Source organism: Spea bombifrons, chromosome 1, assembly GCF_027358695.1.
Source record: "Spea bombifrons isolate aSpeBom1 chromosome 1, aSpeBom1.2.pri, whole genome shotgun sequence".
Lineage (NCBI taxonomy): Eukaryota > Metazoa > Chordata > Amphibia > Anura > Pelobatidae > Spea > Spea bombifrons.
In genome coordinates this window covers 45,945,805-45,963,119 of record NC_071087.1, presented here as the reverse complement: position 1 = coordinate 45,963,119, position 17,315 = coordinate 45,945,805, and the positions used below count along the sequence as shown (strand labels likewise).

Sequence of the window (17,315 nt, the reverse complement as noted above, 5' to 3'; positions counted from 1 at the left end):
ACAATAAACCATTGTGAGTGATAATGTTGGAAAGTCGAAAAAAATATATTTACTTGTTAAGGAAGCCTTCATGTTTAAAAGAAACCAAACCAGCACAGCCATTTAGCGTATATTTTAATTGTTACTATAGGTCATGTGAAAACAGATTGCTAGTATAAACAACACTGAATCCAACACAATAAACCACACAGCATTTTAGTCATTAGAACAGCTTGCTCCTCACCTTCATGCCAGGGTCACCATATAAACCAGGGGCTCCAACTTCTCCTTGATCTCCCTGAAATGAAAGCATGAACATTTACATTTATTTTTCAGTCATCTCAAATAATCTCTCTCTCAACATTGCAGCATTATATCTTTTGACATATACAGTATGTGCCATCACTTGATATATTTTTTTCTGAAACAACATGGAGCACACTCTAGTGAAGTGCTTGGAAGGCCACTTAGGTCTATCAACTATAGCCCTTGTCTGGTTTTCCGTAAAATGAACCCAACTGCCAGCTTGCGGTGACCCTGGTAAAAATCAGCACAGAAGGAGACCCCACAAACTATGCCTATGTACAAACTCCTTTCTACACAGTTACTAAAAAGCAGCAGAAATGCCCCATTTAGTTTGGGCATTTTGGCCCTTAGATTTTAAAAAAAAACAATGTCTTGACTTAAATATTATAAGGACTATTTCTAAAATGATAATAGCTTTAGCTCTCTCAACTTTATTTTGCCAAAGCATCTTTCTCTGCACTAAATTGCACAACATTTTGAGACAGACAAACCAGAATATAACACCATAATCAAGCGTTCCACGCAAAGAAGACGCAAAGTTTAAGGAAGAGGACCCCCCTCTGCACAGGAAGTCATGAATTTCTTAATGTTTGGAGACTACACATTTCATTTTCTTTCTAACAAATTTTTATCACCAAGATTGTACCGCAAGGTAAAATTTATAATACGGACATCCGCCGTTCTGGCAGGGCAATTACTTTATTATTTTCTTGAGCCGAGAAATTCCCAGATTCCTTATATCTAGGTATAAGTTATTACAGCGGTGCAGTAACACAGCTGGAGAATGACATGGTTTAATACTCGCAATTCCACAGCAACTGCTGACAATCTGGCAGTCACACAAATACCACAGTAACCCATATCACACAGTGCTTTATAGACTGGTTAATTTTATTAGAATAATTGTCAGGAATTATAATGTGTCTGGAAACCTACGGTTCCAATACTATAAAACATCAACATTTGAAAATAGTCTTATGAAACATCCGCAATTTGTCATTACTTTTTATAACGACTCCCCCATTTATGCTGTTATTGTATTTCTTTTAATTAGCAAAGCCTGGGAAATTTCATTTATACAGAAACTGTAAACCATCGCGTGGAAGCAACATTTATTACGCTGACCCAGGGTTGTTTTAAATGCTGATACGTTGTGTTAGCTGATACCACCAAGATCCCACCACATTCCCTTGGCTCTCACCATAAAATATTGGGTGGAAAGAAGTAAGAGGAGGGGAGCATTTACTCACTTACTACTTGAGAAATTACTTGTCTACGATTACCAGAGATACACACACCTTTGCTTTTTTTACTAATTGGAACATCATCACCTTTTAGCTAATAAAGGGTAGGAATCACTAATTATGAGAGTAGTATGTCTTTACCTTTTGAACAAAACATCACTGATCCCAGAAATGTACTTTTCTGAATGCTGTTTGCTTCCAATCATTGCCTATATGTGGTGTCCTTGGACATATTGTTTTTTGGGGGGGTTTTTGCAAATCATCCATGAAATCAAATAATTTTTTAGGTCAACTCAAAAACTCTGATACCTTGCTCCACTTTTAGTCCTAATGCTACAAGGGGATCTATCAGTGGGTAAGACCTCTCAGTATACCTGGTGATACTATACTTACAAAATGGACACCAGCTGCTTACACTGTTTTCCCTGATTCCATAACCTTAGGGTTTGCGTTATGTCGGCCGCATTTCATTTCACTGCAACACTTGCACCAAATGTTTCGAGTTTACAATATACTGGGGTTTATTCACTAAACCATGAGTTAAGGTCAGATGAATCTTTCATTTTACTGACTGAATTATGTATTAACTCCAATGAGATTCTCCTGTAAGGACTAAGCTAGGCCAGCATAAGACAGATACATCTTGCTAGAAGAAATCTATTTGAATTAATGCATTCAGCATATCAACCTAAACATTCATGCATGTAAATTCCACATTCTTTATATACTTATAAGAATTCATATGCTTTTTAATTGGGCCACACACCATTTGTATGGTATAATATAACTGAACCATATTTTTTTACTTTTTACTATTTACTTTGCTAGACATTTCCTGCACAAAAGGCCGCCATTTTGTAAAGAACCATTTCTCATGTTTCTGACACTCTGTTCCAATCTACTCGGTAAATAGCTGAAGATTAAATCATGCTACCATTAGATTTAAGAGGGTAGAATGACGCAGAGATGTTATACTCTGCAGCAGTTATATAATTAGCCAAGGTGGCATTAACATAGTTGCTGAACTCCTGATTATGCCTTTGTCGTTATTCTGATAAAGATGAGGTGTTTTTCTGAGGATTTACAGCTATTCAGGGCTGAGAATACACTTTTAATAAAGCATTGTAAATGATAGCTCAGACTTGTATTTTCCCCCAGCTTCTTGATGATTAAAGTTTGTCATATTGTTCAGACGCTGCTAATGATTCATTCTCAGAAGATGAAACACAAGACTCTAGTGTTCTGGAAAGCCTAACGTTGAACTTGCAACACATGTGGTAGTATGATACAAGATCTACGGCGTTTATTCATGCCTCTGCTAGGTCACTCTTCACCCCCTCTGTAAAATATTCAATATTTTTTTTAAAAAAGTACTACTCACTTCCCTTGGCCTGCTAGCCAAGAGACATTATAAAGGATTTTATTTCAGTGATTGCTTCTACCTTTCAATAAAATATTTCCTTGTAGCAGTAACATAATACCATATTATATATATATATATATATATATATATATATATATATTAATTATATTATAATAATAATATAATATAATAATAATATATATATATAATATACATACATACATACACAGAAAGCAAGAATAAACTGCTTCAACGATTCAACATGTTTGAATTAGAGGGGAAAAAGCTTTCTTTTCTCTGGCTATGCATAGTTTTTATATTCATATACAAAGTGTACAAGGTAACATGCTAACATTTTAACTGATTCAATTAGAATGCCTTTAACTACGTAAAGGAATCCCATGTAGGTTGTTGAAACATTTACTGACTATTGAGCATAAGCAATAATGATCGAGAGAAAATCTGATCTCTGGAGGTATTTTCTTATTTAAGCAAAGAACATTCTCAGATAGTAGATTTAAAAATAAAAAGAGTAAAAATAATAAAAATATCAACAGATCTGGATACAGATTTACTGTATTATAAGTAAACTTGAGGTTTTATTAAAACAAGAGAGGCCTTGTCATGCCCTTACTATTTTATGTCGAGGCAAATTGGATATCATATCCGGGGGAAAAAAATCGGAAAACGTGTTAATTTAAATAATAAAAAGACAAGTGATACAAGGTTTTCAGTGTTGGATTTGGTTATATTCTTGTAATGTGACATTTTCTCTTTAAAACGGGGTTGGGCATCCATGAAAACAGTCAGAGCCTTTAGTCATCAGCCTAGTCGTCTAGAATACAGTATGACAGACGACGGGTGCTGTACCAAACAACAAATAATTCACTACAGTTGTCATATTTTTCTTTGATGCCAACAGATTTTAGTATTATGCAGAACTCACCGTTGTATATCTTTACAACACCAACAATGATGTTGCTTTGTACTATATTAGAAGCTGCTTGTATTGTTTTGTTCGAAGTAGTATTGTGTATCTAGTCGAATTTTAACTACAAAGAATTATTTATGTTCATATACATAATCGTTCTTTACTGGTTCGCGGCGCTTTGTTATTAAACTGTCAAGCAGCAAAAAAATGAACATTGAAAAACTACATTATTCTGAAACCCAGACTAAAAAATGGTGAATAGGTTATACTCCATTAAAAGATCTGTAATTTCATTGCGTTACACATCCAGTGTAAAAGCAGCTCTATTAATGGAAAATATAAAGTAACCATTTTTAATGCAAAACACAAAAAATGGTGCGTCAGATATCTGAGGATTAACCCCTTAACGACAATGGGCGGTCCCTAAACCCATTGAAAACAATGCATTTTGAGCCCGTACATGTACGGGTTTTGTCATTAAGGGGTTAAATTCTCATACACAAAATCAAGATTCATATTTCAATCTTGCATATTCTTAGCACTGTCTATACATACAGTATGCATGAATGGGAGCAATTCACTGACGGATTACAGTATGTCCAGTGGGTGACCAGTCAGATGCCCCCTATCCCACAATAGTTGACACTAGTGCCCCTTATCTTATACTAGTGCTAGGAAAATGCAAACACTGTCTGGCCAGGAGGTCTCCGAATGAATATAATGTATGTCGTTATCTTGAGAACCCTGAAATGGAATATACATTACGATTAGCTGTAAGAAACCAAGTCGTAGACAAGCAATTTGTAGATTGGGGACAAAGAGTGGGGCTCTTGATTATCTGTACTATTTTATATTATCACGCTGATCATTTCCCATGAACTCTCCCACGTATTCTGTGTTGACACAAGGGAACGCTGCACAATATACTGGCCCCAGAACCAGCAGTGGGAGCCTGTGAGCCTTCAGCTTGGCGAGCCAGATCCGACGAAACCCAAAATGTGTTTTCTCTATGACAGCTAAAATATTCAAATATTATACTGTACGGCTCATCTATGGTGTAATTATTTATTCTAATTAAACAGGAATATTCAAATTGTCTTCGTCTTTCGGCTACATATTGAACAGTAACACTGAACTTTTATTAGAATGCTGATTAAATCTTCGTTTCAACTAAGTGTCTTTTATAACGTTCCATTGGATGTGCTTTTGAATATCAGAATCATTCGTATAGTGCTGACATATTTGGCGTAAATAATTTGCGAAAGGTCTTTTTCTGTAGATGAAAGCTTTATAATTAATTACCTTACATATTAGTTAACCGGAATGTCAGGCCTGACATATTTTGCTGAGCACAGCATTTCAGACCCAGTGATTAGTGCGTAGGATGTTATCTCGTCATTCATACAAGCGTATAACGCTCTTTGAATAAATCTGGCAATAAAACTTCAGACTATACTGTAAACTGCAGTGAGTTTTGTTAATGTGTATTAAAGCAGCAGTCCCTATTTAATCAAAAACTGCAGTATTCTTTCAGCATATTCTACAGTTTACTAATGTAATGCAGGGGTGAGATATTCAATATTTACATTCAGAATAGGAGCCAATATTTTCTAAATTAAAAAAAAGGGTGCGTTCTTGACCGACTTGATCCCTACAAAGTTAAGGATTGCCCAATTATGCATTAAGACACAGAAGTGCAAAAAAAGCTAGGTAATAGCTGGTGTCTCTGTCTATGATCAGAGGCATATATGGCAGGACTGAACACTGTCAAGGGCGTGTGGCTCTAAAGGTAAAATAAATCAGCCAGTCCATTAATTTGCCAGCATTTGTCACCACTTCAGGATTAAATCCCATGCTTGTATTATTTACTAAAGATGAAAATACAAGGTCTACATCTATTCTTCACTAAAAAGACCGCTTTACGTGGTGATTTGGGAACAGACCTGCAAGATAATGTAATGACCATTGTATTTGGAGGCCTAATTTATTAACTGAATATTTTTAATTATGTATAACAGTTATTTAACGCAGCACTTCATAAATATTCACGTTATAATATAACGAGGTTGATCACAAAATATTAAAAAGAGATTAGCTAATGTACAATACACCTACACTGAAAGGAAGAGGTCCCAATCAAGCTAAATCATATTTAATGTATAAAGATGAATTTTGGTGTGAAAAAGTAAAGCAATGAACAATAAAATATCATTATTTTATCCTTCCCAACATTTGAAATGGCCTAAGAGTGACGCATTCATTTAAAAGAGGGTGGTTAGACGTGTGGCTGCGGAGCAGGGCTTTTGATGAGCCCTTTCATGTGACTTTGGGACCTACTGACAGAATTGAAAGAATACTTCCAGAAATGTTCCCACTGTGTTTAATCCATTAGCAAGACTTCTTTGAATCCTAGCTTGATATTCCCATGTGGTTAAGAAGCAGCCATTAAACCTGGCTAGTTCTTAGGTTTCGAACATGAAATCGGCTCCCTAGTCCCTACTCATCATGTAACTAAAGGGAGCGGATTGCTTGTGGAATCAGGTTCCGAAGTAAACTTGGCATCCAACAGCACGCACTGTAGGAGATGTCGGATTTTAGTGAATGTTCAGTTGACAGATATTAAAAGCAACACAAACGTCTTTTGAGTCGCCACTGATGAAAAAGGCAGACATCTGGTTTCCATTTTATCTGACTTCACATAAGGTCTGCAGCTCTACAAAATCTCATGCATAGTTACAAAATAAGGCAACACAAGTCATAAAACACTGATGACAAATAGATTTCTTTCGCGGAGTGGATATACAAAGCAGGAGTGTACAGCCTGCCTAAAGATAGCAAAAGTCTCAAATAACAAAAATATACATACATATACATCATATAACAAAACTGCCTCCCATTCATTTAAAATAAAAAGTCTTCTTACCTTTTGTCCGTCTAGCCCCGGAACCCCAGGTACACCAGTGGAACCCTAAAAGTAAGTTAACAAATATGAAATCAACAACCTCACATCAAAGGATCAAGAAGCAAATTAATTTGTAGAGCCTGTTTTGTCATGCCCAACCAATTGTGCAGCTTATATAACTTTTTAAAGTATTTTGTATAGCACCGGAGGAGTCACCAGTGGTCTTTGCGCCCATAGACATTTTTAAAGGAAATGAGTTGCTGCTCGCTGGCATGCATATGTTGAAAGCTACTGGTTGACTATTGCTTTTATGTAAGGTTGTAGACTTAGGGAAGTAGGTGATCTCCATCCTTAGATTCCAATTCTATAAAGAAATCCTGCCATGTGGAAATCCCCTAGCATGTCAACATTGCTGATCTCTTAGAGAGACACTTTTGTCATCCTATGCATACAATAGCTGTCACCTTTAAATTAACATTATTTTCCAGGGAGAGAATCATCAGATTCATTTTCCCATTGCTACCCTTTTCAGGTTTTCAGGAGAAGCACTGGGCCGAGCACAACTCCTGCTCACCTTTGCGCATGCATGGTATTCCTGGGTTTCAAACGAGAGCTCCCACATGCATTCACAGAAAGCACTCCCAATGGTTTTGATGGCATTGCTTCCCTGTCTGTAATTGGCTCCTTTAAGTAACCAAGACTTACACTGACTGTAGACAGTATAGCGGGTGGTAGGTTAGTGTGTTTTATTTCGTTCTATCCTACAGGTAAGCAATGCATATTTAAGAAATGCATTCTTCGCTGGTGGGAGCGGATGGGACATTCTCTTTCCCTTTCTATATTTTAAGAATAGGTTGCTAATGTATCACAAGACTGCAAGAGTATACATACACATATAAAAGGGAGATGAAGCACCTATTAGAAGTTTTAAGAATTAATCTTCAGTTATTGTGGGGTTTAACTTGCCTTTCACTTCTAAAGATATAAACATTTAAAAGTTATGGCGTGCTTCTTCTGCTACAATATACACAATATGTTATTGTTGGGTGCCATCCAAATGAGCAATGCTATTTATTATGGTTCTTATCTTCAGGGGATGAAGAATAATACTCTTAAATCATAAAGATAGCTGGAAAGGACTTGCTCACACCACTGGAATAGAAGCGTTTACTGTTTACTACTGATAGATTTTCAAGCCTGGTAATAAAACATATTTTGTAAAAGGTTGTAAAAGCTATAGCAAAAAATGCATTCATTTTGCGAAGAATTTGAAAGCATTTGAAAGTCTAAGCCTATGTCACCGACATTAACAGATACATGTATAATGTGATGTTAGTTACCAGAGTGTTGGCAGGAATACCATGTCTGGCAGGCCGATACCACAGTAGCACATTGTACGTAGCCTATAAATTGCAGCCATGGTGACAGGAGTTAAAGTTCCTCTCACCTCTTTAGTCACATTTCGGCATACGGCAGTGTGAATCATGAAAATGTTATGGAAGTGTCAATTTACTTTCACAGAAATCTATTTTTTCTTTCGGATATTTAAAAAATGCACTACTGTGCATTTCAATAGACATCAACTATTGTTTATTAATTATTGCATATAGGGATCTATCTATCTATCTATCTATCTATCTATCTATCTATCTATCTGTTTGTTTTATTCACTAGATAAAATACATTTATGAGGGCGGAACTAAATAATAATCTCTATATAACAAATTTCCATAGCCTAATGTAAGGTGCTGTTCCAAATGCTCCAATTTTGGGGGGAGTTTTTGTCTCATTCCAATTTTTTTGCGAGGAAAACATAAATGTCATGTATCTCAAAAGCAGGCACAGATAGGTGTTGTTCCAGAAAGTAGACACTCAGCATGGTCATGTGAAGAGGACTACTACAGAAGCAGCATCTTTGAGGACAAGTAGAGCCACGTGCCTAGCAGGTAACTTGATATTTTTTTTACATTTTTGCCTGGGGAGATCCAAAAGCCATGGCACTGTTTTTTGGTAGTTAAGGGCTAGGAACCATAAAAATATCCTAAAAAAAAACAACATGAGATCTATGGCATACACTTAGTAAATGGGCTTCCTCAATGAGAGTGAAATGGTTAATACACATAATGAAAGGCAATACAGACAGCACTGTTGGAAAATGTGATCTCACATTTCCTTAGATATAAGAAGAAAGTGGCAGACCACCTCAAAGCAACTACCCTCCATTTATCAGTGATATACACGCACACCCACATATACCACTGAGCTACTGTACTTGAAAGTTACACATTCAATTAAAAATGTTATCTTAATGCTGAAAAGTTTCAAGTTTGCCTTGCCTGTAGCCTCAGTGGAAAACTTGAAGAACCTTTTAACCTCTAGCTCAGCAGACAGACTGAAAACATTCTGCTCGGAGTCGCTTACGTTTTTCATAATGGAGGAAATTAGAAATCTTATGGCTCGCGTTATACAGCAGCATTCTGGGGAAGTACACTCTACAGACTAAACTAATAGCTTCATTGTGGTTTACAGTAGCCATTCCCGTTCACCTTCATTGTTTGCAGTTTGGCTGCAACCGAAATAATGACTTTTACAGCATTTTTGTTTCATTGCCATACCTTTGGTCCAGGAGGCCCCATTGGACCCTGTAAAGACAAAAGAAAAAAACGTTAAACTACTTTTATTACAAATTATCAAAGGTCCTATTTTCGATGCAACAGTAGTATTTTTAATACTTCACACATTAATAGAACAAGGTAACAGAGCTTGAGAGAAGAGCCTACACTAAAACGCACATTTCTAAAGAAATAAAGTTTAACATATATGTGATTAGAGAACTTGATAGGCTTATAAAAAATGATGTATCAGCGGTTTTGATGTTGTCAGCTTTATTGATTGTCTAAAATCCTAGATGTCAGGGGTGTTGCTATAATCATACAATATCCAACGCTTGAAGTGCCACTTTACTTTACTCCAACAGACAAATAATACAATAATGTTTTGGTCTTACTGGTAGCATTGAACGATACATGGATATACATGTGTATAATGAACAAGAAACTGTTAAGCAAAAGTGTCAGAGCTGTAAAACGGCGTAGTGCAACTCTTACTATTTTAAATTATTTAATAAGACAATATTTTGAGATTTATCTGCTTTTAACCTTTTGTACAGCGGGAGCTGAGGTTTGATAATATTAACTCGGACAGCAAGGAAAAGACATTATTGAGTAAACGCTAGAAAATCTACCCTGCTGCCAAGAAGATGGGTTTTAACGTTCAGCAGTTATAAAACGTAAGCAGAGCACACAATAAATAAAGCCATTAAAATAATAAATGTAAAAGTTTGGGGGTTTTGGTGAAGGGTGGAAGCCCCAGTGTAATATGCAAGTCTGTAAGGAATGCCCAGATCTTGGAGTAGCTTAAGACCTCTGAAAACATTACTATACTATATCAGAACACAGAAATAAATCACACAATACAGTGGATATAAAAAGTCTACACACCCCTGTTAAAATGCCAGGTTTTTGTGATGTTAAAAAATAAGACAAAGATAAATCATGTCAGAACTTTTTCCACCTGTAATGTGACCTGAAATCTTTGAAGGGAAAAACAAAACAAATAAAACCTCACAATAACCTGGTTGCATAAGTGTGCACACCCTCTTGTCTCATTCTTTAACATCACAAGAACCTGGCATTTTAACAGGGGTGTGTAGACTTTTTATATCCACTGTGTATGTTATCAAGTATTATCCACACCTATACAAGCAAAGTGATGGAGGTAGACACCAATATGTTCATTATGGTCTAATTCAGTGCAGCTACCTTGCTTTGGAAATGTGATAAAGTGTGCAAAAAAAAAACCCATCAGAACATAGGGTATGGGGTAACTCCAAAAGCCATGGATGCCAAAAAGAGGGCAGTTTGTCTCCCCACAAGCACTAGGCAAGGGATTGTAGAGATGTTTGAGGCAACCCCATGAATGTAACTGTAAAATAATGCGAATTAACCGTTGTGTTGCAAGAGAAGCTTACCCCTGTGACGTGAAATGGTTACACGAATGAGGATTTGTAAAAGTAGTTTGGCACGCTACCAAGTCTTCGGATAAGCTACAGTATTAACAAGAATGATGTTTTTTTCACCATGCCAGTAAAATGCCTGAAGGGCTTTTTAATAATAAAAGCACACATTTTATTTTATGGAACAGAAAGCAAAATCTGGTTTCACAATTTCTGATAGATTATTCCTTATGCTTTCCTCTAAAGTCTATATAATTTACAGATTTACACAATTAAAACACTGGCTTGGTTATCAACCTCTGTAAACAAATGAGCATCGCAGCCAAAGTCAAATATTACAAGGGCAATAACATTATAGGGAAGAAGATGTCTAAATGGAAGTGGGTAGGCTAAATTATGCCTGATCTGTAATCAGGGGCGTACCTAGAGTATTTGGTACCCAGATCCTATATTTTCTACCCCCACATGTTAAAATGTAAAAACACTCTCACTCACTTTTATTCATGCTCTTTCACACTCTTGCTCACTCACTCTCTCATGCTCTCTCACACTCTCCCTCAATGTCTCCCTATCTTCTGCCCTGACCGCTTCCATGTCCCTGTCTACTTTCCCACAGCTCCACTTCTTCTCTTGCTTCTTCTTCTCCTGTCTTTTTTTTGTCTGCTTCTCTCCGGTATCACCTCCATTGACCAGGCGCAGTGGCTCCCGCTTTTGCAGCAGTACTCCCGGAGGCCTGGTCAATGGAGCTGATACTGAGTAGAAGTGGATGAAGAAAGAAGACACTGAGATGCAAGAAAGAAGACTGGGACACGGAATCGTTCTGCAGTGAAGGTAGGGAGACATTAACAGAGGGAAATTTCGGGCGACTTGGGACCTCTGTATGCTAGTGTACATACTGTAGCTATTCCTTCCCTTATGGACTGTCTAGACTTGACAGACAGAAAAGTATAGTGCGAAATACTTATAGCTTATATGAGAGTCCTTTGTTACAAACATGAAGTAGGTACCCTGCGCATTCATATTTTTATTTTCAATGAAAAGGCAAGCAGCAGAAAAGTGAACATGAAACAGCTATCACATTATGCTCTCATTTTAGGTTTATATACCACATTAAAAGTTTTCTGTATAAAAAAAGGGGGTTTAGACATTTTAAGATGACTAATATTTCAGCTAACTTTTGGGGCCTATATTTATATTTGTATGTACATATTTATTTATAAACAAATTGAAAAAGAACTTAGGATTCTTATATCCCACCAAATAAGTTTATGAAAGTGATCTATGTTTTAATCCACCTCTTTTGTTTTATTTACATATGCTTTTACATTTACTGTATATGTATACTACTGTGAAAAAAATGCCGTAGAGTAAGAATACTTTCCCAAAATAGACATGTTAATAGTGTATTTTTATCATTTAACAAAATGCAAAGTGAGTGAACAGAAGAAAAATCTAAATCAAATCAATATTTGGTGTGACCACCTTTTGCCTTCAAACTGCATCAATTCTTCTAGATATACTTGTACACAGTATTTTAATAAACTCGGCAGGTAGGTTCTTTCAAACATCTTCTATGGATATAGGCAGCCTCAGTAGCTGCTGAGATTAGGGCTCTCTTGGACCATTCCATCACGTCCAGGACTCTTGGCTGTATGTTTGGGGGCACAGTCATGTTGCAGGATAAATTTGGGGACATTCAGATACCTCCCTGATGGTATTGCAAAATGGATAGGCACCTAACTGTACTTTTCTAAATTGATTAATTCTGACCAAATCCTCAACTTCATTTGCAGAAATGCAGCCACAAACCTTGAAGGAACCTCCACCATGCTTTACTGTTGCCTGTAAACATTTATTCTTGTACCACTTTCCAGCCCTTCAGTGAACAAACTGCCTTCTGCTACAGCTGAATATTTTAGATTTGGACTGATCGGTCTAGAGCACCTGCTGCCATTTTTCTGCACCCTAGCTTCTGTGTTTTCATGAATCGCTTGGCCTTGTTTGCACATCAGAGGTACGGCTTTTTGGCCGGAAGTCTTGCATGCAGACCACTCCTGACAAGACTTCTCTGGACAGTAGATGAATGTGCCAGGGCCCCAATGTTTGCCAGTCCTTAGCCGATGACACCGCTGGACATCTTCTGATTGCAAAGGGAAGTAAGCATGATCTGCTGCACTAAGTTTCCTTGGTCGACCACAGCATCTACTGTCCTCAACATTGCCTGTTTCTTTGAGCTTCTTCAAAAGAGCAGAACGCTGAACACCTGGAAATCGGTTTCTGCTTTGAAATTTGTGTCTGGGAGAGACCTTGTTGATGCAGTAAAACTACATTGTTTCTTGTTGCTGTGCCCAGTCTTGACATTGTGTATGACTTTTGACATTAATCTGTCTTCAGCAACCTCATCTTTTTAGTGAGTTCGGCTGCTCGTCATCCAGTTTTATTCCTCTTACACAGCTGTTTCTGTTTCAGTGAATTATTGTGTTTCAACCAACATATTAAATTGCTGATTATTAGCACCTGGCTGGTGTAATTGTTTAATCATACACCTAACTATATACCTAGAAATCTGGCTTTTTGCAAGTGTACCTAGAATAATTGATGTTGTTTTGGAGGCAAAGGGTGGTCACACCATATATTGATTTGATTTAGATTTTTGTTCTGTTCACTTAAAAATAAACTATTAATATGTCTATTTTTAAAAGCGTTTTTACTTTACAGCTTTTTCACATCTGCCTAAAACACACTGTTGCACAGTACTGTACATGTAGACGCATTTATAAATTAAGAAAAAGAGGTGGATTAAAACACTAATCAGTTTTTGGGAGGGGTATAAGTTTGGGATGTAAGTTTTTCTTTTTCTGTATGTTTATCTTTATATATATATATATATATATATATTTCTGTATGTTTATCTTTATATATATATATATATATATATATATATATACTGCAAAGATTAGCTGGAAAATTAGCCATCTTAAAAAATGGCTTAATACTTACCTTTTTCCCCCCATATTTTCTGTGGATACCTTACGTTCTGTCAAAAAAGGCCGTTAAAAGACAACTTACCATTAAGCCCTGTTCGCCTGGTTTTCCTGGCTCTCCCTTTATATCAAAAGTAAAAAGAAAGTTAGTAACATGTTCGCTTTATGTGAAATGTTAACACAATTAATTTACCGGTCAGAGAGAATTGGCAAAGTCTCTCTCCAGACATTTTATGGGTTCAGCAGGTTTGTATAAATTTCATATTTCCACTTTTAAAAAAGTGGAGTAAGCTACCTGTGAGGTCTACAAGCCATGTGCTGGGACTTAAATAAGGAGCAATTAACCCCTCAGGTGCTATGGTGAATGGGGTTCTTTGATATAGTTACTGTTCACAAATGATTACTCTTTCTTTTGGAGAACCTACCATCTGTGTCCTTTTGGCCTTGCATGGCTATCCACATTTAGGATTTCACATATTTGTGCTCAGCCACTATAACTATTTTACAGTTTTCTTCACAATTAATATGACAGGTGTTGTTCTACTTACTCAACTTATTTCTTTTATAATCCAATGAAACATAAGCAACATTATTCCTAGTACTGTTTAATGGCCTAAAACCTCCTACAAAGAAACCTTTATTCACATAAAATTTGATTTCCTTCATATTTTTACCTTCAACACTCGTCATGTGATACAAAAGCAGATAATGTTAGGTTGTTTCCTTAAAAATTGGAAAAAAAGCTTCTTAAAGATTAAAATGGCAGCTCTGCAAAGGTTTGTTTGCTTTCCACAGCACAGCAACTTGAAGGACGCAAGGCTGTAGTCAGCTCTCTCGCATATGTGCGATTTTTCATGGTTCCCCCAGAGTCCTCATCACTCTTCAAAGTATACTTACTGGCATCCCTGATAGTCCTCTTGGGCCATCTTTACCAGTATCGCCGGGAGGACCTCTGGGCCCTGGTGGGCCAGGAGGACCTGGTGGACCAGGTGGTCCTGCTTGTCCTTGATCACCCTTGGTAATGAGCAAAAAAAAATCTGTCACAAGGGTTCATGAGGAGGTGGACTATGTGTTCTGGTGATTCCAGTGAGTGTAATGGGTGAACACTTTGGGGAGGGGTTCAAATAATATATGGAATCCTTACAGGTACCACAACAATGCCAGGCCTCTGATATTTAGCAATGGGAATTGTTACCCCTGTGTTAAAAGGGCTGGCTTTACTATCCATTTTCAGCAATACAGAAGTATAGCATATCTTTAATAAGGTACCATTTATCGGCATTACATATTGTTGAAAAAATGCATCAAAAACATGGTGTATTTTCATAGGTGGGAATGACAAAAAATTATCTTATATTCCAAAGCCTATCCATCTGAGGCTCAACAAAGTTTGTACTCTCTTGGTAACGTTACTCAAATTTAAGTTAATGGATAGGTTTCTGTGCCAACAAAGACAGAGAACCCAACATGTTTTCAAATCTATTGTAATCATACAATTAACTATTATACAAATGTAGTTTTTTTGATTGACTGATTGGATTTTTCTTATTAGATAGATATAGATTATTATTTTACGCATGTTCTTGCTTCAAAATGCTTTATGACAATGGAACATTGGAAGGAGGCTTACCCAATCATATAAATATCAATTTCAGAATGACTTTCTAGAATTATGGAAGTTTCCATAAGTAAAATCATCCAAAGCACAAAGTCTTGTATTAACATAAATTTATGTTAATTAAATTCCTTTTAATTGGAATAAAAATAAATCAACTGATTTAAACTAATATAATTATTATTTATCGTATTAATATAGCGCCAACATTTTAAACAGCTCTTCATATATGTATTATATGTGTGTTTTAAGTATCTGGATTTATTTTGATGGAACAGAATATTGAGTATGTAATACACCAAGTTTGTCAATTTTATTGACTTTGATATTTAGCTATATTGGTAACATTATTTTGGAGAACAAGATGTAATGCAGAAAAATGGAAACATAAATCATCTTTGCAGAGTAATACAATTTTTTCTGGCTTAAAATACTTGTTTGAGCATGCATTGCGCAAGAATGGAATAGGACAGGTTTGAAATTTTGCAGAATTAAGAAGCAAAGAATTACCTACATTGTAGCACCGTTATATGACAGTATTTCTACTACTGTGAACTTGCACTTATATTGGGTGTATTAACACCAAATTTAAAATCATATCTGTTAATAACATACACAATTTAAGGTAATACACACTAATCCATGGTATACATTATATTATTTTTAATATGAATAGTAGGAATATATTCCAGTAGGCATAGATATGTTCCTTGTCTCTCTAATATAATAATAATAATAATAATAATAATAATAATAATAATAAAGATAATACATAAATTATCTTTTAAGATGAAAATCAATAATATTTTATGCAAACAATTCAATGATTTTCTTATTTACAAAAATTATCAAATCATACCAAAAAATCTTGGAGGAGAAAATGAAGACTCCTAAAATGTTAAGCACTACCTTAATCAGGCGGCGTTTTATGAGCTGCTGATCAGCAGAGAGAAAGCCATGATTGATCTTAGGAAACACCATCTGATCAGTAAGATGAGGTCAAAAGTTGGAGGTCAAAGATGAGAAAGTTGAAGGACAGACATCAGAAGGCCCAAAAGAAAGAAATAAAGACATAAGCATTAGATATACAACAACAAGCAGAGTACTGACTGATAGGCTTTGGCGAGTAAATCTGTTATTTACTGAAGAATATATTCAACATATTATAGGCTAGGAAACTGTATTGCAAAGAGAGGTCTTTTTTAATAAAGTCTGTCATAATATTGTGTATGGAAAATAACATAAATGGTGATAGCGGAGCTTATTTTACAAAGAACTAAGATATATATATTCTTCATTTGTAGACAGATTTCCAAGACAAAGCCCCAGTAGTACTGTATAATCAGTGTCCAGCCAGCATTAAGTCATGTGAAATACTACATTGCGCTTTGGAAAATAATTGATTTTCATCAGTAGTTTGAAAACGATAAAGTTGATGTATTATTATAGTTGATGTTTGCTAAATTGGAATAAATTGTTTTTAGATTTATTGCCACATGTAGATTTCACTCCTGCTTCTGGACCCCTGACTTAATATAGGTACATCGTTAACAAACCTTGACGGTGAGGATCTGATTACTATGGAGAGCGGCCATTGTGGGGTAGCCTGGCAAACCCTAGGGACATAACATAACATAGCACCAAAACAGACCAACACAGACACCACAAAGACAATATACAGGGCACCAGGGACAGCAAATTGTGTGTTTACGCTATTGATTTAAGGTTAATAGCAGGGTTAGTATGATTGACAGCATGCTGTACTGTAAACTGGTTCTTGTTTAGCAATAATAAGAGTGCATTTGAGATTTTTTTAATGATTTGCTTGCATAGGAAATGAGGTTGTGCTGTGTATCTTCCTTCTCCATTCTTTGGTTTTATGGTGTAATTAAATAGTACATTCAAATAAATACAGCAAAGCACCACATTCTAGATTAGAGTTTGATATTGATGGTTTGCAGAACAGTTTTATTCCC

General features: G+C 36.0%; 1 protein-coding gene across 1 annotated transcript in view; it reads right to left on the bottom strand.

The window, feature by feature from the left end:
• The window catches only part of COL25A1 (collagen type XXV alpha 1 chain), a 195,896-nt gene that overhangs the window by 44,082 nt on the left and 134,499 nt on the right, over window positions 1-17,315 (bottom strand). Inside the window, exons 10-15 of the mRNA XM_053461495.1 lie at window positions 16,249-16,320; window positions 14,622-14,738; window positions 13,810-13,845; window positions 9,341-9,367; window positions 6,747-6,791; window positions 224-277 (exon numbers count right to left, since the gene is read on the bottom strand). Of these exons, the coding sequence (XP_053317470.1) occupies window positions 224-277; window positions 6,747-6,791; window positions 9,341-9,367; window positions 13,810-13,845; window positions 14,622-14,738; window positions 16,249-16,320 (351 nt within the window). The remainder of the gene's footprint in view (window positions 1-223; window positions 278-6,746; window positions 6,792-9,340; window positions 9,368-13,809; window positions 13,846-14,621; window positions 14,739-16,248; window positions 16,321-17,315) is intronic.